The following is a 27068-nucleotide window of genomic DNA, read 5'->3' as shown; positions in this document are numbered from 1 at the left end:
ATGAAAGGCTTACAAAATCCTTACTCCTGACTATTAGCCACAATTTTTGCAATTAAAAACCAAATTTTGAAAAGGTTTCTGTGCCTCTATTCAGGGCTCTATTTTGGAAACTGCCCAAGCTTTTATTTGACATAAGACAAGACATGACTAGCCAAATTACTAAAATAGCTCAGCATAATAAAAGTCTGGTCACCAGTTTCCCAAAAGATAATGCTTGCATATTTAATAATTCTGAAGAAACAGTGCTTGTTGAGTGAGTTTTTGTAGCTCTTTCTTATACATGTGCCTATAAATAAGGGTCTGGACTTATGGAAGATCATAACCAAGCCATTGGTTATTTTAAAAAAATATTTTCCACAGTATTGGTATCTGCGATACCTTAATATTTCATTAACATTGATTACAGATTATTTCAGGTATTATAAAATTATTTAAATTCAATTGATAAATAGGTTTATAATTGCATGTTAATATCATTGCACGGTAAGGTCAATCTTCACCAAATAACCTCAATGCACATATTATTCCCCATCTTCAGGTGCTTCAAAGCAACAGAAGTTTGACCCTATGCCACTAAAAGGAATGGAAATGTTTTGGTGCTCTGGGTGAGATTAGAATTCACCTCTTATTTAATTTTATGTACATGCTTAAATGCTTAGTCAGATCAACACCTAAGGCATTTTACAAACCACAAAAATGCAAAAGAAATTTGAGAAAAAGTCACATTTTATGCTTTTTATTATTTTAAACTTTTACTGATTTTGTTATTTTACACCCCCTTCAAAAAGTCAACTTTAAAATACCGCCATAGGCTGAGATAAGACATACAAAAATTAGCTGTGTAAACATTGTGTGAAGAATCTAAAAGAATCTGACACATTAAGGCTCCAATTCAGTAAAATACATAAGCTCATGCCAAGCTCATGAGTAGCCACAGAAGTTCTCTGGGATAGGCAATGTAATGCAAATTAAGCAAGTACTTACACTCGTCACCAAACTGAAACTTTAGACAGGTTATTTCTTTTTGATTCCCCTGCATGGCAACACTCATTTTTTAAGCTTATTTCTGTTGAATAATTTTCTTCCCCCCTAAGGTTCATGCCAGGTAAATTCAGATTATATCCCTAAGGATCCCATTAGCAGGGTTTTCTTACACGCCAGAGAAAAATTAAACCAAACACAAAAATCCTTCCCTTGCAGGTAGGGAAATATGCTGGTACAAAACTCAATTGCTTCACCACTGCTTTGGGTAGCAGAAGCCTGGGCCCAGTGCCATAAATCACAGGGATGATATGTCACTGTTAAACCCATTACAGCCTTGACCAAAATCTATGGTGATCAATAGCAGGGGTTGGGTGATTTCATTGGATTCTGGATGTGCACCCTGCCTGGAATTACAGAGTATCTGCTTCACTACAGGCACTCCAAAGAGAAAATCTTGTTTCTTCAGTCCCATAAAAAGCCAGCATTGAGATAGTTAAGATGCCCTTCCAGCTATTACCAGCCTCTGTACAAACTAATTTATACATTATATAGGCCTCTTTTTTTTTTTTTTTTTTTTTGACTGGTTCTTCCAGCTTATACTTTATCATCAAGCAACAGTAAACTTTGCATTCTGGGTTGACTGGCTCCTAACACCGCTTTGCTGATTTAAAAATGCGACTTAAATGAAGTTCCACAGCTTATTACATTCAAAGCTGGTTTGAAACTGAATTTCTAGATGGCATTAAAATGCATTATTTTGCCAATGTTTGCATGATTTATTTTCCCCAAACAAACCTTTATTTATTCTTAGAAAAGTAGAATACAATACAGCAGTACAAACAAATGATAATTTATATGCAACTGAGCAAAAAATGTACAAAGATTTCAGACATGTCATTAAAATACAGAAAAAAATAATTTAAAATAAAAACAAGATAAAATATAGAGAACATGCAATGAAGGGAAAATAAAACATTGGGTTGATGATCTCGTGTTTCCTTTCACTCTCAAAAGGAATCATCCTGGCACAAATCAAATTATCACATAAAAAGATAACACCACAAAGGAGACAAGGTAAATGAAGCAACAAGGAAAAAGACAAGGAAAGTGAAAATAATGGTGAAAGGAAGAGACTCTTTAATAATCAAAACCAACACTGCTGACACCGTGCTGAAGATACAGAAGCCTCAATTGCCATGAAATAGTATCTGGCTGGAGAACTAAAGTGAGATGAACAAAATACAAATCACAATTTTTAGCAGTGACAAATTTGGATCCATTGGACTCATGGCTGCCAGATCCTATTTCCATTTGTAAGGTACACTGGGATTTCCTGCTCTTCTAATACCAGAAGAGAGCCTTAGTGGGTAACTTTCATGACTGCTAAACCTGGAAGAATGGATTTCTGAGGTAGGCTGGGATTTGCACATCAGTGGACATGGAAAAAAGGGAGTTTAAGGTAGGTCACAAGAGGCTGCCCTGGCCAGAGATCGAGGGTTTTTTTCTTTCACCCTGTGCACTACCAAAATACTCCTGACAATTTTTAGAATAATTTTGCTACCTCTCACTATCTCATAGAGCTTGCAGAGTCTAGACTTTTTAAGATTCAAGACATTATTAAGCTTGGAGTAACAGGAAATAGGAATTATAAGGTGCTGTTACTAGTACACAAGACTGTTTCCACTCTGAACAGTACCTGAGACGCTGCTTCCTTTTAATAATTTAAAAATAAAGAAGACGGAAAAGTGAAAAGTCTATTGAATAAAATTATTTTGTAGAAGCATGAGAAAGAAAAGAAACCACAAACTAAGCTGTGATTGTTAATGAATTATAAATTTGACACAAGTTATGAGACAATGACTAGAAGCAACTCAGGAGGTGGAAAACTATGCTATGCCTTAACCAATAAAACCCCCAAATCTTCTTGCACTAGAGATTCCCAAACACACTGGGTCCAGTTTCTGAAACACTCACATTGCTAGGAATAGCACACCTGGTTTGGAAAAACAGATTTTTGATTAATCATATTTATTATCTGTGAAAAGAAAGAATCAAACTAATAATTTAGTGGGGTCATTCCAACATTGTCTTTCAAGAGCTATATCAAATATAAGTGAATCAATATCACCTCTTATGAGAGATGCAACAAGTGTCCGATACCAGAAAACAAAAAATCGTTCTGCGCAAGTGGTTAATTTTGTTTAACATGGGGTTGCCTGTTAATTTTTTAGTGAATAATCCCATGAACAGTGAAAAATATGGGAATTAAACTTTCTTTCCATGAATAGTAGGATATTTTGTCTTTGAATATAAGTTCCCATTGTTTTGTAGCGTATGGATGAACAAGGAATGCTTTCTTCATAGCTCTGATGAGATCTGAGAAGTAATAATCTTCAGAGAGTAGCACATCACACAAAGACACAGCTGATAAAGCACAGAGGGTGCTGGGGAGCCCATTGCAGGAAGCAGCCACGCTGGATCATAATGACAACAAAGATGTGAAAACTGCCTTTCATTCCTCCAAAGGGGATAAAAGATACCAACAATCTGATGATGTGGCAAAGCCCTGGGCTGTTAAATGATCCAAATTACATTCTGGCTTACTGATATTGTGAAATAAGTGCATAGGACTCACACAAAAGTTAAAGAAATCCAGAGGCAATTGTCAAAAGTTAACATTTATATGGTACCAGTTTTAATAACTTTATCTGATTGTCCAGTCATTTAAAAGGGATGTAAAAGTGACTGAACAAAGACTCCAGAATAAATATTAATTTTTCACAACTCCCTAATTTTCTGAAGCTTATCAAAGTCAAAAGATTAGGTATCAGTATTTCAGGCTGAGTAGCAGCTGTGTAAGTTCAAGATTTTAACACACAGAGATAGATGTATGAGCTGGCTAAATTTCACTGTGGGTATTTGATGGCTGGGATGTGTAGAGTAGAGGGTGATTATAATGAGTAGAGGGTGATTATAAATTCCAGAATATCTTTTTGGAAAAATATGATCTAGTGCAAGATTTTTCTGAGTTAGAAAGTAATAAGGCAATTTTAACATTACCAGATATTTTCCAGCTTGAAGAGATTGCAAACTGGAGCCCTAATAAAAGAATGTGGCATGGTGTTGCAGCAGTACATTTTTTCCTGATGCTGGAGCTAATCTTTCTTTTGTTAATCTGATCTGATAAGGATTGAATAGGGATAACATTAAGATTTGTACAGCACAACTCATTAGAAACATTTTTACAAATCTCCTTCAAACAGAATAAAAATATCTTGTAGCAACATCCTGAAAAAGATCAACCCAGCCTTTGCTCCTCTAGCAAGAAATTTCACTATTCCTTGAAAGATACAATTGTGAACCAGTGGCAACATGGAAAAATAAAGGTAATTTATCTTTCCTGGAGGTTTGTCTTAATGAATTGATATAGTGTATAGGGACATTACTATTTTTACATTTTTGTGAAGTTTAATTACTTCATATGTGAAAAATGTAAAAAAAAATATTCTAGTTGGAAGCAGTGTGGCCTTGACACAACTCTTCCTATGAAGCCCATAAATGTAGATCAGGCTAATATCAAGATCCAAGTTATGTTGTCAGGTTTCAAAAGACAGGCTTCTGTTTGTCTCATAGTTAATACTACATCCTGCACACTCAGTGTAATTAAGAGCTGTGATTTACACCATGCAGACATCTGAGTCCTTGGACATCAATGTATTGGTTCAGCCTAACCTCCACAAAAGCCTAAAGAATACAAAGTGGAAAAAGAAAAGACAACAAACTGGCAAAAAACATCACCTTAATGTCAGCTGGAAATGTTTCTCCGATGACAAGGAAGGCAATGCTCATTTTTTTAGCCACAGACTTCACTGACCCCCAACATAAAAAAAAAAAGAGTCTCTAAAAATGCTTTTTCTCTCTCTCCAGCAAGCTGCACACAACTCTGCCATAAATCTGCTGTAGTAGTTGTACATTCATCATCCCAACATTTCTTTTTTGTGGAGTTGGCAATTGACATGATACAACCAACCAGGTGGGTCATGCCAAAGTGAGAATGCTACACAAGGGCTTCACAAGCCAAAACAACTCCTTGCTCAATTCTGGTTCCAGTATAATTTTTTCCAAGGGATTTATAAAGCTCCCAACAGGGTGAGGGTCACAGAAGCCAAATGTTGCCACCTTCTCTTTGCCTCATTGGCAATATCAAAGTCTAATCTCAGACTGCCAAGAAAATCAGCCTCCTCTGTGACCCTCCACAAGCTCTGCTTCACAGAAGAAAGTAGCTGGGACACATCCCAGTTCCCACAATTTTTATGTGATATCACAACACTTGTGTTTTGCCAAAGCCTTCCCAAAAGCAGAAGAAAATCAGCAGCACGATTTGAGTTTGCAGCTCTTACTGAACTAATGACTTGGCTGGAGTACCAGACACAGCTAAGAGGCAGATTTTAATGTTCAGTGTATGCTACTCATGCTGTAGCTCTGCCATTATAGCTCTTGCTGTAGAAATGCTGCTCAACACACAGTGCTAGAAATGAGCTATGCTGAACACACTCCTCCTGGAGATCAAACTCTCCTTGTGCTTTTTGTTCCCCATGCCAGGCTCCTGCCTCAAGCAGAGCAGTGCCCAGGACTCCACACCCCCCCTCAGCCCTGGTTCCTGTCCTTACCATAGTTTTGAAACCTGGTTCTTTTAAACACATCAAAACCCTTCAACCTATATTCACCGCCTCTTTTGAAACTTGGTTTCCTACCTCAATTGCAGTAGCCATCAGATGTCCCATCTCAATCCATCCTCACTGGTAGTACATAAATAAAATATGTCAGGCCACTAATCTACAAGGAAACACAGCTACATTTGTTTGCTAGTTTAGTTTGCTAGTTTAGTTGAATGAATGTTGTGGTCACTGTGACAAGAGCCCCAACCCCTGGTGTGCAGCAGGGCTGGAGCAATGTGGCCATTGGCCTAGGCAGAGGGTTCCCGAGGATCCTGCCTGTCCTGGCTCTGGGCAGCTGTCACCCTTCCCTCTGGCTGCTCTGATGACCCAAAGGTGCCTCTAGCTGCCTGCCTGGCCTTGCAGCCGGCTGTCCCTTGGATGGGACCCCTCATTCCAGCCCACCTTGCCTGGCACACCCTCCATACACCTTCCTCCAGCCAGCCCTGTGCCCTCTCACCTCCTCGTTCAGCCTTCACACCTGCTGTGCCAGGGCTCCTGCTGACTCTGCTCCCCCTCTCCTGGCAGCCTCCCCATCACTGATCTTGCTGGAACCTGTCCATGCTCTGTTTAATTTGCCTCTAACCCAGCCTAGTTGTGCTCCAAGGGCAGCCCAGCCCCACAGACAGCAATCTCCCCAAGCACAGCTCTACCATAGAAGTAACTTCAGTTTACTTTAAAACAGAGATGGTTAAAAGTATTCTATGTCTGACAAACAAACTGCCAAAGAGCACTACACATGTACAAGAGCAACCTTCATCAAGAACACATTGGAGGGAAAGGGAAGGAGAAGGATGGGAAAGGGAGAAAAGCTGGGATGGGGTAGGCATAGATATGCAATAGTCCTTCTTAGAGGTATTAAAAAAGAAAGGAAAGGGATGGGTGAAAAAAAGAATATATTTAAATTTGAGAAGACAGATTCTTTTCCAGCAATGGAAACTGATCATTCAAAACTCCTTGCAATAAAAAAACTATTTTTTTCACCTTAGATATATGAAACTGCCTTTAAATCATATTCTCACCTCACTCTACAAAGGCAATTCCCTGAGTGTAGAGAGGAGAACACACCACACAGGATGGCCAGATAAGTGCTTGTGCCCACAGCATGAGGACACTTTGGGAAGCATCCCTGCCTGTGCCCTGCAGGATTTCACAGTGTGCAGTGAAACACTGCTGGGCTTTAGGCCTTCACAACACTGGCAAGGGGGCACCTTTGGAGTTACAGCAGGAGCAACTTCTACAAGGCAGCAGGGCAAAATCATAGCATATGGAACTGCTTGTGTTGGAAGGGACCCAACTCCAACCCCTCTGCCAAGGGCAGGGACACCATCCACTAGACCATGTTGCCAATTTGCCAAACTTGCTTACAGGTGACAGGTATGTCAGTTAGTCTGCTGCTCCTGCAACTTGAAAAAGAGAGATTAGAATTGGTGGGCTATGTAATGTTTTCCAGCTGCAGTGTAGCTCACTGTTATTATTAGCTTGTAAAAAACATCTGTTCCAAGATGAAAGCACCTACAAATGCCTCAAGTGTCTCCAAAATTGCAAGAGGTTAGTTTGTTAAACATTTAAACTAGGTAAACAAATACAGGCTTCATGCAAGACAGATCTGAGAATAGACTGATTATTCTATCTTAGCATTGCTAACTTCTTCTGGCTGCTGTGCATGGAAACTTCAAACCCAAGAACTTCTCAGGTATAATTTCCTAGATAAAACATGTTATATGAAGGTCAGCTTCCTCAGAGGCTCCTACTTTTAGAAATAAAACTGACTTCAAAAGAAAGGAAGCATTTAAACAGTGTCATGGCAATATGGCTTATTCAATTATTAACTAGCTGATTTATTTTTAATTGCTTGTGTACCTCTTCAAACTCAGCCTAAGTCAGCCATGAAGGAGAGCAGCTACCAGACGTCTGGCAGCTGCAGAGCCTGCACAGGATGGACTCAGATCTCCCAGCCGATGGATGGGGCTCAGGTCAGAGAAAACATCACCACAGATGGCACAGCTGGGTGCCTGTGACTGGCCTCCCCGTCACTCACAGCAGAGTGGCCGAGGGCGTGTTTCTGAACCACTCTCTTACCCCTAAAGGTGGTCTCTCCAGGTCAGGGCTGAGGCACATTGGTGGGGCAATGAGGGGAAGTTTGCACTGCTGCTGCCCATGCTGTATCTGCTCTACAAATAAATAGAGGACTTTAGTCTCCAGGGCTGTCAGTTTGGCACCTTCCATGTGCACAAAAGACACTTTTGTTTGTTTGTTTTTATTTTCTTAGAAACAACCACCCAAAACGTTATATGCAAAGCTTAGTATGGCAAATCAAAATAAATCAAATTTATTGCGTGAGAGCACCTAAAATCCCACAACTTCCACTTGCTCTCTCTTTCTTTTGTGTGCTCTACTTTTAATTGTGATAAGAATAAAAGTTATGGACCTCTTTCGGTGTTTCTTGATGACAACGGTTGCTGTTCCACCACAACTCCAATGCTGCCACCAAGCAAGCAAGAAGAAGGCCTATTGCTAAAATGCAGAAAACTCCTGCAAAACTGTGCAGCTTGAGTGCCTTCCCATCTGTCTGTGCATTGGTATGGCTATTCAGGTCACAGCGTCCCATCCGTGGCCACCACTTCTGCTTAAGAACATCCAAATCTCCACTTTCTTGCAACTCTAGGATCCTGCAGAAATTTTAAAAGACAAGTATTATTTGCAATGACTTTTTTACAGTTTTTTTTTTTTGTCTTTTCCTTATGCTTCAAAGCTCTTAAATCTATCATCCCATAATTCAAAACTCCAAACCCCTCCACCACCAGAGTGCTGAAACTCCCTTATACCAAGATTTCTTTCTACTCACAGCAGCAGGTAAACTCCACTGGGTAACTTTAAGGAAAAAAGAGACTGTCAAAAATTCCACTGCAATGCAAACAGCATTTCCAGGGGAAATCACCACATTCCAGTTAGTTATGCCTGGTCTGGCTACATTCAGCTGCAGCAGCTGGTCCCACTAGTGAAATGCTCAACCCACTCCACTGCTGCTCTCCTACAGTAATTCCAAAAATATGTGAGGCTAAACATGCTACTGTTTGTGCACCACTTAGTACAAATCTGTTTAAGCAGCGACCAACTCATTTATTTTAGTAAATGTAGTTTATTCAAAAGGATTTTACTTCAATGCTGTTACTTAATGCCTGAATTACTGTGTTAACAGTTGCTAATTAATCATTGTTTTGTCTCTTGTGAAGTGTCCCGTCTCTGCATGAATGATTCATTTTGGATTTGGTTTGATAACTATTTTAGCTGTTTACTAACAATCTTTTCTCTTGAGGCAGCTTTGTCTCCAGTTGTGCAGCTGGAGTTCTGCTCCTTTTTATGAAGGAGAAGCAAGATGAGGCAATCTTGCTTCAGATCCCTGCCTGGAGCAGAGTATGGGCTCACCTTCTGCTAAGGGCACACATGCCTGCACAGCTGTGTGTCTTCAGTTCAGGGCACACATTCTCATGGACAAGAGACACCCAGCTGGTAGCTCAGAGATCACTAAACAGCATAATTTTACAGTTTTCTGGTCTTGTCAGTCCCATGCAATTCCCTGCAATTCTTGTTGCCCTGCACCATCCTGAGTCCTGAACCAGTCCCTCCACCCTAAAGGATAAGGCAGGGCATTGCTGCTTGCTTCCTGCAGGGAGCAGGGCACTGCTTCAGAGCCTGCAGAACGTGGCAGGAGCTCAGGATCTCTCCTCAATCTCTCCTCTACCTCTCACCGAGCTCTGAGGACATCGGTCCTGTGCCAGAGGCAGTGCTGGCTGAAGGTGTGAGGCCACACATCACCTCCAGTCCCCTCCTCCCAAACCAGATGCACATGGAGCAGGAGGAGCAGCAGCTTTGTTGGAGCCTGAAGTCATAACCTCTCTGCTGTCATCTGTTCATTGTTCTTTATTAATTAAATGCCAAAATTAATGTGAACAGTTGCTGGCTATAGACAGAAATGCATTAAAATGAGCTTTGTTTCAGTTTACCTCTGGGAGAAAAGATCTCTGTAGGGACTTCCATGCTGGAGTGCTATCCCATATCCTTTGCTGCTGATGCTGTTTCCAATGACTGTCACAGAGCACTCATCATCTGTCAGTGCAGCATATTCCACCACTGTCACATCCCACAGGAAAGCATAATTTCCCTTTTTTGCCTGTAAATACAGCATGAACACAACACAGTCTAAACTAAACTGCATTTCTAGGTAGGACAAAACCTACACCAGCAAACAAATCCAAATCTTGTCACTATTCCTTGGTGATATTTCATTAGGTCACAGTTTATATGTAGACCTTCAACATAATACCTTTCTAACAGTTTTCTCTCCCAGCAGGACCTCACCTACTTCAAACCTTGCTAAAATATCTTCCATTTTTTAGTATGCACATAGGATAGCTCAGCCATCTAGAAGTGTAGGTGAAGCTTATGTAACAGGTTATTAATTATAAATGAAAGCTATTGCTTTAGATGATGAAATTGGATGCATGTTTTGTAGGAGACATGGAATGTGACTGGTTCCATAGATTTAAGTGACAAGACTGGCATATTATGAACATTAAGTGATGAGCATCACAGGTACCAAAATTGTAATTTTTCAGCTTTGCTCATATAAACATGTAAATAAACAAATTTGCCTTGCAAGTAAACACAGCTCTTCTGAGAGCCATGTTAGTCCAGTAACAAAAGGCACACACTGAGCTGAAAGAGTTTCCTCTTTTCTTCACAGGTAAGAAGGTTTACATGCATGTAGTATTATTTCAGGTTTGGGAAAAATATTGCTTTAACACATATCCATGCAGATATCCTTAAATATCAGCTTTAATTGGAACTGAAACCAAGGCCTGCACACAGTGTATATAATGAATGTAATTAACACAAGATGTAAGAAAGATATCTGGATAGGGGTTCAGTAGAGTAAATTAAAATATCATTTTGTTGGTTAAAGTAACCATTGGTTGCCTAATATATTTAAGTAGATGAAGTCCTGTATATATTTCTTTATGGGAATTGATTCACAAAGCTCCTCTAGCAAATGGCTGCAGCTCTGCCACAGAATTAGTTCATCCTTCCAATTCTTTTCTAAGCTCAGTTTTGAATTCACCTTAAGTTTGTAAGACTCCATCAGTTATTTCATTACACTGGATTCCTCAGTTGAACAAATAAGATAATTTACTTCATCATAGTTTGACATAAACCATACCTTTCTGAAGTCCCTACAGTTGCTTACACATGACAATAAATCAAAGGGGTAAGGTACCTTCTGGGAGGCAGAATTCAGGGAAGTAAAGATTAAAATTATGTTGCCTAGACTTTCTGTAAGGTACTTGCTACAATCCACCTATTTTTCTTGATTCCCTTTTATCTGCATTGAGGCAATCAAAGATCCACAAATTCACTTGCTTCTAGGTTAAAACAGAGTAGAAATGTTATATCCTTTCTCTTTGGTAAGATGTGAAAGAGTCTGTACACTGAACCCTTGGAAAATATTTTTATTACATGGCCACATTGTGTTCCATGGTAAATAATAATATTCATATGATTTTGCCACCTATTATAGGAAACTGTCAGCATTAAAAATATGTCCTCAGGAGATCAAAAGCAGCAGCACTTGTTACTGTACACAGAATTTACTCAAAATCCATGATATTAGAGAAGAAAAGTCCTGCCTGATGGATATACAGAAATCGGACACCCCAGAAAGATCTGGCCTAATTCACTATGTGAATTAGGTAAAATGTGTTTTACATTTCTCTGGGTACTTTTAAGTTGGTTGGTTGAATTTTTGTCTTCTTTTATTGTTGTTGTTTGGTTTGGTTTTTTGTTTTTTTGTTTTGTTTTAGAGTTTTGGGGTTGAGGTTTTTTTGTTTGTTGTTTTTGGGGTTCTTTTTGTGATTTGTTCAGTTTAAAGAGCTAAAGAGTATTTATCTTCTGTTCTCTCAGAACTGGTAAGCAAATCATCTTTTCACATTTACAATTTAGAAAAGAACACTGACAACACAATACATTCCTTATCTATCTCTTAGTAATACTTGAGGAATGCAATATTCCTCAAATATTCAACTTGCATTACAATGCGCTGACTAAAGAAAAAAACCACATTATTGAGTCTACTTTTCACTCCTCAGCTTTCTGTATGTTATCTTATATACAAAGGCTTTGTACACTGACTTTCAATGCTGTACAGCAGATCTTTTGTAAAGGTCTACTTCTCTTGTGTTTGTAGTGCTGCTATCCTAAATCACATCCTGCAACTGCAAATGGTCAATAAACCAAGTCTGCCAGAACTCTTCACATCTATTTTACATATTTTTAATGGCATAAATCAGCCTATCCAATGTCATCACAACTGTGGAGCATTATTTCTCTGACAGCCCGATCATTTTAGCATAATCAGGAATCTGACTTTTGAACTCTTGGCTGTGTTTATGTCTCAACTCCCAGAACTCCTGGGTGCAAGGCTGTGTCCCCTCCCTCTCTGATTGCCAAAACCAGAGTCTCCAAAGATCCCTTTTTCCTAAGGGAAGACTTAGTTCTTTCCAAACTTCTTCCACTTGTGAAATTTTCCTCCCTGAAGAGTGAAGACCTCATACTATTAGTGTGTGTTCATTGTGTGGAAAGTTTTCTTATAACAAAATGTTTAGTTGCTGTCTAAATTCGGCATCCTTCACTTCCCTGTTAATATCTGTTGTGACAGCTAAGCAGTATCATTTGTTCAATTTAAGGAAAAGCTGTCAAACTTTGAAAAACATATGTACAAGATACATAAGTGCACACATACACGTGTGTCTGAAGTAGGCTGACTTTTTATATACCTTCACTAGGCAAGCAGTAAAAGCCAAATAAAATCAAACTGACATTTATTTTCAATGAAAAATCAACCTCAAATTTTAAATGTAGTTTAAATTTTATTTTTAATGAAAAACTCCATGTCTTCATGGAGTCTTTAAGGGGCATGCCTGCCCTTTAATTTCCAGGTCATGAATGTAGGAAGAGTGCAAAAGGGCCTGTGCAATGCCAGCTGCATAAAAAATGACTGAAATAAACACAGAATAATGAGCTCAAATTTATACTTCAGTCTTCTCATTGTACTTCCTATTTTTCTCCTTTGTTATGGCCCTACTGTGACTCTCAGCATACAGGCATGCCTCACAACAAACTAAAAATCACTTGGTTAAACTTTCAGAAACCTCTTTATCAGAAAGTCAGCCAAAGCAGCACCCATTTATTCCATCCAGGTAGAACAACTACTTTGGCTTACACCAAGGACACCAGATTTATCCTTGGTTTAAGAGATTTAAGAAAAAAGAACCCCCTGGGCAAAACTTACACTAAAAAATATATATTTATTCTTCACAATCCTAAAAAATTAAAAGGCTAAAGAAGATGGCTTCCTAGACAAGACAAGGGCCACAAAGAAAATAGTACTCCAGGAAAGCAGTAAACAACCCCATAATGTCACTCTTCAGGGTGGATGGAGATAGAGGAATATTGTTCAAAGGGTCCTGGCTTACTGATGGTTAAACAATGTTGTTTCAAAGAAAGATGCTAAGAAATAACAGCATGATAAAAGATTGATTCCAGAGTAATCACTGATATATCTGTAGTTTTTCTGAATTTTTTGAAGAAGCTATCATATTTAAGACAGAAGTGCCAGAATAATGCAAAATTCATCATTAATTTACTGCCAGAACAGAGTGTCAGTGTAGCTGATACCATTACATGGCTGATATACCACAGAAATATCAAAAAATGACCTTTACATTGGCATTATTGGAATAGTTCAAAAAGATGGTTGGGTAACATTTATTATCTATAAAAAAGTGCTTTAAGAGAAGCAACATAATTCCATTTAAAAAAGAAAAAGAACACACCATTTGACCCTGTTGAAATGTTTCAAGCATTAAAATAATTAAGGAACCACTACAGGATTCAATAGATTCAGGTTTAAGGAAGAATTTGCTTTTGCTTCAAAGGCTGATGGGTCAAGAAATGGAGAAATTTATGAAGCTCTATGAGAGCAATCACAATTCACAATATAAAATTCATTGGGGAAAAAGTAGTTTTTAAAAAATCATACTAAATGAACTTTTAAGATACTTCTACTCTCAAAATTAGAATGAAGAGAGAAGATCACTTTGATTTAATGCTCAGTGATCATTAAGGAAGCAAAAAAGAAAAGGAAAAAACTCTTACTGTGCTATTGCCTAAATCAATGATGCATCTTCATTTTGTGCTCTACTTAGTTTTGATCACTTTTCATCAAAAGTGATACACAGGAAAAAAAGAAACTATTCACAGAAGTTTTGGCATTAAATTAATTGGACAGGGGAACAATCTCAACCAAAGTAGGGTGTTGTAAAATTCAATAATGAGTTTAATTCTCCTATCTGTATATATTGCAGAAGCAGGATCACATGGGGATGATATTACTTCATTCTTTCAAAGCAAAAATGAGTGTTCCCAAAGGAAATAAAATCCACACTATGTTAGTGCAATCAGTAATTACCCTGATTGCCAGTGGATGTAAAGCAGAGCAATCACTAAGACTTTGGCTGCAGAAACTTTCCTGTGACAGCATTAGTCAATCCTCCTCTATGATAGTCCCGGACAGCTCAAAGTGGCAAAAGAGCATTTTGCATGGACTGGTGGTTTGAGTGGTTTCTGCTCCTGTGCTCTGCAGAGGCGTTGCTAAATAGGAGGAGACTTTCCATCCTCAATGATCACTTTCAACTATCGTGGGAATACAGCAAAAGCAACCTTCTCCCCACCACCCTCGGCTCTCAGGAGTCCTCCTGTCACTCATGTGACAGTGAAGTGCATTCCTGCCTTTTCTTGGCCCTCCCAGCGCTGCAAAAGCTGTGCCTTGCCCATGGGAGATGGTCACTGTGGCTGCAGGGAGACATCTCTGCCACGGCAACCAAACGCCATGAAAGCTCACATGACTTTGCCCCACTGCCATCCCTTTGTTTTCAGACAGTCAGAGGGAGTAGGAAAATCTCCCTGAAATGGAGAAAGATAAATGGGATAGGAACAAACACTTGAAATACCTGTCTGTGGCACAAATAACCAGCACTCCCTGTTTTGCACTGAAGTGGCATGGCTTTGTTTGTAACTGCAGCTGAACTGTGATACTGTCTGAAGATAATGGAAAGGAGAAGGAGGGAAGAAAGAATAGTAGTGATTTTTTTTCTTTTTTTGCATTGTGTCAGACAAGTCCTCATTCAGAAAAATGTTTTATGAATCTTTTTATGCTAGAGAGATTTAGAGCTCCCATTTCCTATGAAACACATTTGTAAGGCACATTTACATCTCTTTCATACAGCAGTATGTGTTTATAGATGGAAACTCTCACTTCCTTGGCTGACATCAATTCTCCTTTAAAAAAAACCCCAGAATTTCTAGCCATAATACTTGACATAGAAAACTTGTCTGTTTATTCAGAGAGTTCAATGAGCTAGGAAGAGTGACACTTAAACTATAAACACAATAGTTTAGTTGACAATGTTATTAAATATCAAAGCCAATTTATGTAGGTGTCTAATCAAATAGCAGCCTCGGTCATCTTTGGGGACTGAAGTAAAATTTAGTTGTTGTTGACATTAATTGAATGAGCTGATCTAGTTATATAAAAATCACCCTACAACACTGAAATCAAACTTAGTATGAAAAGTTATTATCACATAGATAGGATGGAGCTGCCAGCTCCATACAGACAATATAATTGGTATTCTCAACTGTCTGCCAATCTACAGTTACATTTCTGGCTTAGCAAATGTACCTATCATAAATGGCAGCATGCACTAGGCTTACAGAATAAGAGTATTTACAATTTCATGAATAAAGAGCATTCACTGCCATAAGAATGTTAGAAAAAAGAAAAGTAAAATAGTGATTTTTTTTCTAAGTTAAACTGTTTTATTATTGGCTTAAATGCTAGGATACATAGAAAAGTATTTAATGTCTCTATTTCTCCTCTAAATGCTACCAAAACATATCAAAAGAGGGCTCATTTTCATAAAATGTTGAGAAGATTAAGGAAAAAAAAAAAGCTAACAATCACTGCAGACTTTGCTATTGCCAGAGCTCTACCTCATCCCCAAGGAAGAGAGGATTTTGGAGCTGAGGGCAGAGGGACTTGGGGGAAGCTCATCTGAGGGATGGGCAGGGTGTACCCAAATTTTGACTGAATACTTGTGTGCTAAGACAAGAAGTGTCTGCATAAAGATTTTGTCCAAAAGTCGAGCAAATAATTGGAAACCTTTTGCTAAAGGAGTTTGACTTGGGAAATGGGATGGCTTGCATTACTTGTGTTCACCCCCTTCACGGCACTTTAAAAACAGTAAAATTTGGATACTGTCCCCCTGACTGTTCAGGAAAGGTTTCAAAAAATTCAAAAAATAAAAAGGAAATGCAAGCCAAAACCATTTTATCATGCCCCATGTCCAAAAGCATAAAGAACTAGTAAATTGCTGTTTCACTGACAAGAGTATCTCTGATCAAACATTCACTATGGTAATAAAAACTGTTAACTTGTTTTAGGGAAAAAAATCAATAGACAGATGAAGAGGACACTTTTCATTAAAGCAGCATGCATCCCTCTGTGTAATGCAGTGTACATGTTTGATGTAAGGTGCTGCCTGATTCTGTTGAGATTCAAGATGGGGAGCAGAGGGGAGGGGCAGGCTATGAGAGAGAGAGAGACAGAGTGGGCACTTGTAATGGCTAATACTCATTATCTTAGGACTCAGAACAAAGTTGCAGCATCCTACGCTGTTATACATCAGTCCTTGAATCCCACATTAATTCTCTGTTCCACAAAAAAGGTGTAGCTTTATCTGAGAGAAACAACATTTTGGTAAAACACAGTGTCATGTGAATGCATTTTTCAAAATCTGGAATAAACAACGAAAAATCCTGCATAAAATTTCTGTTTCAAGAGTAATGAGTATGCATTCTGTGCATCCCTTAATTCTTACTCATATTTCCAATCATGAACTCAGAAAAAAGAAAACAAACTCAAATAAGCAAAGGATGGGAGTCAGTACTGCATAATGTAAAGAACTACATCCAAAAAAGCAGCTCCCCAAAACTGAGAAACCTTAGATCCAGAGGACTTACATACTGAAAACTTCTGCAGAGCTACAGTACTTAAATTCAGAACAATGACACTGAAATATGATTCTTATCTGCCATCAAGGTACTAAAAGGAACTTTATATAGGAATTTAGGGGGGGGTTTAAATAACTGTAATTTCTTTCCTATGACTTAACATTAACAGCATAGAAACAACATTGATACAGAAATGAAATGAAAACCCCTGTGATCCAGTCTTACCTTCCTGATGCCTTCAGAAGGGTTTGATACACAATTATCTGCCCCATTATTCTTACTGATAGTCCTCCACAGTTCAGCAAATGTGTTATCCTGCTCCAAAGGGTTGGTCCCTTTTGCTTTAAAGTATTCATACACTGCTGAGTCCCTGACTGTGCCATAAGATATATCCATTTGTTTGGACAGATCCTGAAATGTTCTGAAATTGAAGCGATATTGAGACATTAGTACTGTGTAGTACATTAGCGAGATTTCATTAATTAAATGGTTTCTCTCAATGCCTGTCACCATCAGAAAGCACCCTCACCAAATAACATTTCCATATTTCATTCCTCATCATAAAGGAAAGCCAAATAATTATTTAATTGTACTGAGCTCATAGGATTTTAACTACACTCAAGCTCTTTTTCACCCCAGTGAAGATGTTTTTGAGAGATAACATTCATGTTAAATATGCCACCAAGACTGCACAAGAATATAATGTGATAAAGACTTACCTGAACACAGGAAAATCTCAGATTATAAATATAAACTTCCAGCCCCATCAACTTCACAGAAATACCTTGCAGAATTCAGTGGAATTAGTTTGCAGTTATACCAATGTTCCATCTCACTCCAAATCAATATGAGTGTTTTAAACAAACAAATAAAATCTTGCTTCCAATTTCCACTAAGTCTCTCTCACTTTCTCTTTTCACAGCCTCTAGTAAAACAGGCATTTTTCATTCACACAGAGGCCTAACTTTCATTTACTCATCATATACAACTCTGGAAGTGTAAATGGACCTCACCCTGAGTGGCTGTGAATGCACAATTTATTTTCAAATTGTACAGAATGTAATTCACTCCTGTTTTACAGCCTTTTCTGCACTGAAAGGTGTAAATCACTGCCTGCATCAAGGAAAACCAGCCCAAACTTCAAAACATTTAAGGTGACATCACTGCCATCAAAAGCAGGATCCTGGCTGGATTTTTTCCCTCTCTCAGAGGTTCATTCCCATTCCTGTGCCTTCTTCCTCTGCCCTCAAGTACCACCTCTATGCTGTGCCACCATCTGAGCATACAAACACACATTTGACCACTGATGACCACACCAGCAGGGACCAAACTGAAGCTCTTAAATAATGTTTTCTTTTCTTTAAAATGCTTTATAAATGTGTGGTTTCACCTATTAGTAACATGCTTCTGATATAACCAACTAACATTGCTTGACATCAATTAAACTAAAGCAACCCTCCCTGCCTCACCCCATTTCTTTTTCCCAAAAACAATCTTCCAGAAACAAAAACTTCCTGATCAATAGATCTGAAAGGCCATCTTTCCCAAACCTCCAGCTCCTGGAGCCACAAAAGCAGAACATTTTGGCTTGCAGCTTGCACAGATTTCTTCATAATGCTCCCGAGGAGCCTTCCCTTGGCCCACGAGCCAAAGCTGTTTGCCACAGTTGAAGACTTGTCATAGACAATATTTTTCTGCCACCCTCTTCGCTGTTTCAGTGGGGAGATGCCACTGCTGTCACCTCACATGCCTGTAAGATTCCCTGCTACACTATTTAAAGCAAAGCAATCTGGGCATACACACAATGCCCCATAAAAACACACAGAGAGCTCTTCCTTCTTCTCCTCCACATCACCCCCAGGCCTCCCAGGTTTAGGTGCACAAGGTGCCCTTCTCTGGCACTCCTGCTGCAGCTCCAAGGGCTCCTCTCAGCACAGCCCCTGCCCCAAACTCTTCGAGCTCACAAGCTGCTTCAAACAGTTTAAGTGGTTTAAGTTCTTAAATTGTGTTAAGGACTTTTTATCATTTTAAGCTGTTAAGCAGCTTTAAGACTGTGTGAACAGCTTCTCTCTATATACATTGCACACTTGTGGATTTGGCCTAACTCTAGGAGCTCCACCAAACCCCAAACCTCCTTTTATTTCCCTGGCTCTGTATATGGCAACTGATAAAGTACAAAACAAACACCCTGGAGGTTGTTGGAAATTCGAAATACTAATGAAAAATGGGAGAACTTGTTCAGATTTTCTTTCTTTTTTTAATGATCCTGAAATGCCTGTTCTGCTCCCCTAAATGTTTCCTGTACACATGGAACCAGTTTTCCTCTAGTCTCGACCTACATGATTACATGCTGCATTTAGTTCTGCCTTTATTTTTTAAAGCAAGTTTCATCACATTCCAGGGAATTGCTTAAGCTCCAGGAATGGATGACTTGGCTGTTAAAAGAAACATTTCTGCCTACAGGGCAAAAAAAGGTACTCAATATACACAGGAGGGTCTTCTGTGCAACCCTTTCCCACCAGATTTAGTACAGAGATTTTGGTGTGTGTAGGAAAGCATTTTTGGTAGAAGCAGAGTAGCAAGAAGCACAGAAATATGTTTAACTAATATACTTTAACACAGGTGTCAACTGGTAACACCTTTACAAATGCCTGCTCCTGATACCACTATTCTGTTTGAAAGTTTGAACATGATGGTTTGGATAGTTTAAAAAAATTAAACTTGCAATTTTAATATTATCAGTATTTTCTGTTTTCCTTTATTGCCATGGAAGCTTTTACTGAGAAATGTGCATTTTGTTTTAGCTAAATTGCACTTTATTGACAATCAGTATTTTTATTTTAGCTAAATTACATTTTATTGACAATCAGTACTGCACAAAAGCACAGTACATGTTGCTTTACGAGCAGCACAGTTTGTTCAATTCTCTAAGCATCACAGGGCAGAGAGAGCAGATCTGGGGTTTAAATCAAGTGCTTGCAATAAACAGACAAGCATACAGGTGGCAGGGAGGGAAGTACAGAGTTGGCCTGGCTGTGAGAGTAAGGTAACCCCTTAGCTGGCAGCATTTCTTTGGAACAGAAAATGTGGAGTACTATGTGTCCTAAGGATTTCTTTTGATGTTTTGGACCACTTAGCCAAAAAAAGCTATCTCAGAAATTATCCTAACAGGGAGTGGTTTCAGCCACAGTTCTTACTCTGTATAAAAAATATCTCTGCTATATTTCTGCACTGAAAGTGGAGGTGATGCTCAGCACATGCATGGCTAGAGAAGTGGTCAAAAGATTTCAGCATAGTGGGCATGGGCACATGCATAAACAATACTGGATGGAGATTAATTATCTCCTACTTTTTACAGGGTGAAGTAAGATTATCACAAGGGTAGGTTTCAAAAACTATTATTTTAAATCCCTCAAATTTGCCTTTGCCAGACAAAATCACTCACTGCTACTTTTCAGATGCTGGCTGTACCTTGCAGTTGTGTCATTCTCTAAAGGCAGCTGCTGTCATTGTTCTTAAGCTTTATTTGTGCAACCAGCTATCAGCTGGACCCATCTCCTTTAGCTATTCAAATTCTTGTCTCACTTTCCTATGGCAAAGATTTCATGCATTTAATATACAAAATTATTTGCAACAAAAATGTGCAGCATAACAAGATGCCCCATTAACCTCACCACCTCAGTTATTGGATCTCACAAGCCATTAAAGGCTCTTTGAAAGTGTGATTAAAGATAAAGTCAGTAAAGCAGAAAAAGCCAATGTCCCTCACTTACTGTTACAGGAGCACAACTTCAATTTGTACATAAATACATCCACTGTGTGATTGCTATAATTGACAAGTACATGTAAACCAATTGATTTAAGTAAATGTATTTTCAGTCAATCTAAAGAAAAATGTTGTCTTTTAAACCTGTGTTACCAGCCAAAATATTTATTGCCCATATTTACGCCTGCTAGATGAACACAACAATTGATATGTATTCCCAGTGGAATTACAATTACTTCATGCAGAAGCAACTGAAGACTGGGCTCTCTGCTTGTTTCATGTGTTAGAAACTCATTGGCATAAAAGAAATGCTGCAAAAGACACAGACAGGCAATACCAGTATTAGCACTTATGATTAGACCACTAGAACTAATTGCCAGAATAAAAATATTGGTTAAGATACACTTTTTGAAGATGTTTTGTTATTAGTAAAAGCCTTGTAGAGCTGTAGATACACAGACTAAAAATATGCTGCCAGTATTGGTTTATTTTACTCTCTTGCTGCTCTATGTCCAAGACTTCTGGATGAATAATAAGTGACAGACTAAACTTGACACCAGGTGCTTTGAGGTAACTGCTGATCAATTAACTGAGCTGCAGGCACTTGGATCATCAGATGTGATCAAAGTATTTTTCAAAAGAAAAACATGTTCCTGTCATTTAAAAAGAAAAGAAAATAAGGATTTTTTTGTAGTGACCCTGAGATTTTTGCTCAATGCAGCATAATATTGTAGGTGATGGCTGCCATAAAGATAAAGTGCACCAGAGATGATGAGACTTTTTAAGCTGCTCTGCCTAAATGAAGTCTTAAAAATGCATACATAAAATGTATAGTACAAGTCCTTAATTTCTATCTTTAAATGCCTTGAGGCTAATTTATTTTCTTTTAAACTTTTTTCCTCCAAAAGATAAGAATTCATTACATCTGCAGAATTAAATATAAGTGCAGCTCCTAACAAGAACTGTTTTCTCCACACAATTATGTGAGAGGGAAATGTGTGTTTTATGCACTGGGAAAACAGTAAATCCAGTAAACTTCAAAGTAAAAACAGATGTATCTGAACTGATTTGACAAGCTTATACTAGCATTGTATGCCTAAGAAACACCTATGAGCTGAAACCTAGAACACAAAATCCTATCTGAAAGGAGATTTATTGGATAAAGTTATACCCTGTAGAAAGCAATGAGTTGAAAGAGAATTCTGCCTACTGTGAACTGCAGAAAAGTGCAGAATTTTGAGACCTAAAATTGCTGAGAACTCCTCCCTCCAAGGCAGAACTTTCAGTGTCAATGAGGACAAATAAGAAAATGGTGTTTGTTGCTATCACATCAATCCACCCACAGAGAGATGAACTTGGAAGCCAAGCAAGCCTTGCCAGATCAGATTGTCATTTGTAGCTGTCCCCCAAGAGAAAAGAGTCTGCAAAGCTGAATCAAGGTTGAAGAGGTACTGCAGTGGTACAGACAACGAGCAGATGCTCTGCATGAGCACATCTTACCATTCAGAACCTCAGTCCTGATCTGAGTCCTGAGTAATTTTTATATCCATTTATGAAGCTACAAGACAAAGGATTTGAGCCTCCATCCATTGTTCACAAATGAACAATCTTTGGAACTCCAGTTTTAAATAAAATTTATGAGTGGGTAGGGTAAAGCTTGTCTTCATACATCAGAAACGGAGTTCAAACTTTCACAAAAAGACATTCTCTAGAGCTGGCTACCCAAGTTGAACAGTTTAAGTGGTTGAAGAGCTGAAAAAAAAACCAAAACCAAAAATTCCCTCTGCTATGGATCTAAAGTACCACTAGGGGATGATAGTCTCATTGACTCAGAGACTTGTACGAAGACCTTCACTGTGCTGCTAAATGCAAGATAAAAAAGCACAAGCCCACTTAAAATGGAAGAGAATAGCAGTTAGTGTCTGTAAACACTAGTGCAACTGGTATTTCATGAGCCTTCAGCTGTACAATAAAGGGCTGAACAATGAGGTAACATTAGAATTGACCTATCCTTAGCACCTCCAAATCTAAAAAGTAAATATAAGTAAAAAAAAAAAAAAGTATTATGCATAATTTGGTAGATTTTCTTTGTTTGTTCCATTGGAAAGTTATTAGTTGGTGTTAAACTGGACATACAAAAACTAAAAGATGGGCTATTTAAAGATTATTCTTAGTGGGGCCAATAAAACTGTTCAAGGTATTCTTAGAATGGCCATAGACTAAGTACAGAGAATTAAAATGAAAACAAGTTTATCTCCGCTTCATATAACCTTAGACTTCTTCAAAACAACTGGGTCCATGATTTTCATTTGAACATCTGTGATTTTCTTTGAAATTATGAATAATAAAACTGAGCTCTTAAATCAAGCCTTAAATTGCAAGCTTCTCTATAGCCACGTGATCAAATTCTGCATTGTTCCATTTCACTGCAAGTCACTTTAAATGCTCTTAATTCTGTCTCAATGCAGTGATGATGTGCAGCGCAACAGGTTTCTTCATCAAATACTCTAAGCAAAATTTTAATTTTAGCAACAGAGATAGTCCAGTAGAGATCAGCAGCAGTACTTGCATGCTTAGGTTATACTTTTTTGGTCAAGTTCTTCACCAGCAAATATATATTTCTTTATAATTCATATAAAACTAATTTTATCTGATCTCCAGGAAAAACACCATCCACTTTAAACAAAAGCTTTAACAGAAAAAGCCTCTACAAGGGGAGCTGTAAGTATTGACAGATTAAACTACACAGAATCAGCGGAGTTACAGCCCTTCACACCAGGCCTGAACCTTTCCAAACCACAGCAGGAGACAAAGAGCAGACAGTCAGCGCTGTGCCTGCTCTTGTCCTCACCAGTGGGGCAGGAGCAGCTGCTACACAGCATTTCAAAGAAGCAGGGACTCTCCTCCAGTGGCACAACCAATCAATCGACATGTGTCACAGAACACGTTGCCATGTCAACCCCCTACTCTTCCTATAGTTAAAACAAATAGTGATTGAACTCCTCAGCAGGTAATGGCACTGCAGCAGCTTTTTTCATGCTTATAATGGTCACTGCTGCCAGTGTGGTGCTATCTCTGAGACTCTGATTGGATTGGGACTTACTGCCCTAAATGAGGTGCAACCAAAAGTAAAATGTAACATTCAGTTCTAGGGAGAGGATGCTAAAGCCAGCTTTATTTCTACTCCAGGAGGAAGGGGTTTGCCATACATCCTGCATGCCATGCGTGATGGCAACAGTTCTGTCACCCACCCAGAGCAGCATCAGGAGCCCTTCTACTGCCCTTAAAGAAACTTCCTTTGTAGGCTTCCTAGCAGAATCAATAGATAGAGCAGTACTGCTGAGATCAGTGAAACCAGTCATGAACAAAAAAGCACATGCTCAAGGGTTACAGGATTGGAGACAAAAATACGAGCAGTAAGAAAAATGAAAAACAAAATAGCCAAATAATACATACACAAAGCACCCGAAGCATTCAACTCATAGAGCCTCCAAACTGATTTAATTGCTTTCAAACAACTTTCAGAAGCCTCTGTTCGTACATGTAAAGGGAAAAGACAAGTAAACTAAACTGTTTTCTTAACTCCTGACACAGCACTGACTTACCTGCAGACTGAGTGTTTTCACTGGGGCTCTATTCTGCAGAGCTACTGCATGATCAAGTTTTGAAAGAAAGGAACAAACAGAATGTAAACCCATTGAAATGCAAAGACAGTCAAGCCACTAACAAATTATACACTGTCATGTTTATGATTTTAGTAGTAATTAATTACTAGCTACACACATTGTATTGGCAAAACATTTGGAGGCTATGTGTACTTTCTAAGAGTCTGAAATGCAGCAGAAATACATTCTGTTACCAGCACCTGAAATTCCATTTTTGCTTTATCAATCTCAGAAAAATCTTTCTTTCACTGAAGTCAAGTGTGGAGGATGCAGGACAAAACCCCTAAAGTAGGCTGTGTTCTATTGCTCACAGAAGTTCTTAGTATCTCCCAGCAGTTTATTTAGGAAACATGCCCATTTTCAAAATTTCAACACTATTTCTGGCTACAAGACTCAAATTTGGATCCAAAAATCAAACTGGATTCTCATCATAATCAGTAAAACAGGTTATTCTGTAAACAAAATTAAACCTCTGGGTATTCCTATCCATTGCTATTTCTAAATTATGCCCTCAGGACCACCTCAACTACTCCAATCATCTGCAGTGATCTGTGTGAGTGAGACTTGACTTGTCACTGGATCCTAAAAGTCCATTTTGCCTAGAGCTGATGCTGGCTCTGCTCCAGCAATGCACATAAAGAAATCTGTTAAACAGATAGAAATAAGTTAAACCTCTCCTGATTGCCAGTCCAGTGTTTCTAACTATACTTCCAACCCTTCTCCTCTCCAAACCTCCTCCAGGCAATAAAAGCATGTCACTTAGATTGCTGATTTTTTTCATTAACTTATTTATAATTTATTTTTTCTTTCTGGATGTCCCATGTTTTCTGAATTGTTAGCACATTGTAAAAAAACCATGATGGTCCTTACAGTAGAAGTTACGATTGTGTTGCTTGAAATATTTTCCAAACCACAAAATTGTGTAATAAACTATTCCATTAATAGTGATAACAATGGAAATTAGTTTCTGAGCATTTGCATCTCAAAGCTGAATCCACTGGGGCCCCATAGTTTGTGATCCCTGGATGTGAGGGATCATTTATGATTGCATTATGAGCATTTATGATTGCATATGAATGCATCTGATGTCTACGGGAGTGAAGTCAGAGGGCAGTCTTTCCTTTACATTTACAAGGGCTGTTTACAGAACCTTTTTCACCACATCATTTTTCCATATTTTTAAAAACTTAATAATCTTGAGGTATTCCCCAGTTTGCCTACCATGTTTGTAATCTAACAATGAAAAGTGTCAGACTGACAAAGAGACACTCTGAGCTTTTAACACATTAGCGTTTCTTTTAAGATGCAGGCCCAGGATTTCAAAGTGTGGAGCTTTAATTTGTATGCTCAGATCCACATTTAAACTGCTACATGACTGGGCAGATTTTCAGAACAGATCAAGGAGAGATTTGGCACAACAGCACATCTGTGCAACATTGGCAGATTCAGTTTAAAGTCTGAAAGGGGATTCAGAGCAGCTATGAGCAGTTGCTGTTCACCCTGCCAATCCAGAATAATCAGTCCTACTAAAAAATTTGGATAATCCTAGATCCTTTATCCATACTCCATATTCCATCCAACAGTGAGAAGGAAATAAAAATTCAAAGAAAAGGTGAAAACATGTCAAGAGCATGTTTGGAGGAAAAAATACTCCTGTTTGGACTTCCTTTGAGTATTTCCTTGCTTTACTTTTAAATCACTTTGCCACTGTGGCCTTTCTCTGAGTAGCTCAAAGGGTTAACATGTTAATTAAAGCAAGGTATTCCACTCCTTAAATTATTAATTAAAATAAAAAATGCAGCTGGTGTTTAACAGCACCTCGGTCCCAACAGCAGATTTTAGTCACTTCACCTAAATCAAACATATCATAAAGTTGGCATGAAAATCATATTGTCTGAATCAAACACATCTGGCAACTGACACATGCTTTTACCTATAATGAAAACAACAAACTACCTACTACAAATGCAGATGCACTTTAAATTGTTTGCTGCACTGATGTCTTCTACAGCTCACATTCAGAAGCTAAAAATCCTAATGAAGATTAATGATTAAGATCGAGAGGAAAGAAATTGCTTTCTTCCTTTTCCATTGCTGCTCTAAGTACTGATAATGCTGCTGTTCTGTTTTGTGCTCAGATGACAAAGAGTAGCTTTTTAATTAAATTGAGCGGGCAACAGATAAGCTTGGCTTCTTGGTGCTGGCTTATGAAGCCTTTACCTGAGGTTAGTGATACTTTGTACAATGACTGTTAGGATATCATTAAAGCCCATGAAATCCCAGTGTGGAGAAAGGTCCTACACAACTCTTTATTAAGTTTTGATTTATCAGGAGTCTTGCATGTCAGCAGTCTCACAGCTGGGGTGGAGGGGCTGGATGGATTCAGATCTCCCAAAGGTACAATGTGTCTGAAAAACAGCTTCACACCCTTCCCTTACCACAGGGAGCACAGTAGAAGCTATCACTACTGACAGAAGGCAGAGAAGAAAACAGAGGGACTCTGAAGAGGCACCTTGATTGCTAGAGCATGTGCTGCATACTCCTGGGAAATCAAAACATGGGGCTCTTCATTAATACTGAAAGCACATACAGCATTCATCAGTTATTATTGATGTCTAAAGTGCATGCTCTACATATGCATATTTCAAAGTCTGCAGGCCCACATGCCTGTTTCTCAGAGGACCCAGAGTGAGCACACAGTGTATGGTGCACTTCCCATCTCAAAATGATGTACAGGAAGGCAACCAGGAAGAGAGACCTCACCCTTTGTCCTCTCCTTCCCCTCACCCTGAACACAAGTCTCTCTGA

The 27068-nt window shown here is 38.6% G+C and overlaps 1 protein-coding gene across 6 annotated transcripts in view; it reads right to left on the bottom strand.

Moving 5' to 3' along the window:
- Positions 1-27068, bottom strand: part of GRID1 (glutamate ionotropic receptor delta type subunit 1) — a 489017-nt gene that overhangs the window by 12185 nt on the left and 449764 nt on the right. For 3 of the 6 annotated variants that reach the window (XM_063163995.1, XM_063163994.1, XM_063163996.1), the window contains 3 exons: positions 17055-17250; positions 9707-9873; positions 8131-8371 (listed from right to left, as the gene is read on the bottom strand). In XM_063163995.1, the coding sequence (XP_063020065.1) occupies positions 8131-8371; positions 9707-9873; positions 17055-17250 (604 nt within the window). Of the gene's footprint in view, positions 1-739; positions 7874-8130; positions 8372-9706; positions 9874-17054; positions 17251-27068 lie in introns of those variants that run through there. The other 3 variants (XM_063164000.1, XM_063163999.1, XM_063163998.1) reach the window with 3 other exon arrangements.

Source organism: Melospiza melodia, chromosome 9 (genome assembly GCF_035770615.1).
Source record: "Melospiza melodia melodia isolate bMelMel2 chromosome 9, bMelMel2.pri, whole genome shotgun sequence".
Lineage (NCBI taxonomy): Eukaryota > Metazoa > Chordata > Aves > Passeriformes > Passerellidae > Melospiza > Melospiza melodia.
Note: the sequence above shows the minus strand (reverse complement) of the source record. Positions and strands in the feature narration are given on the sequence as shown.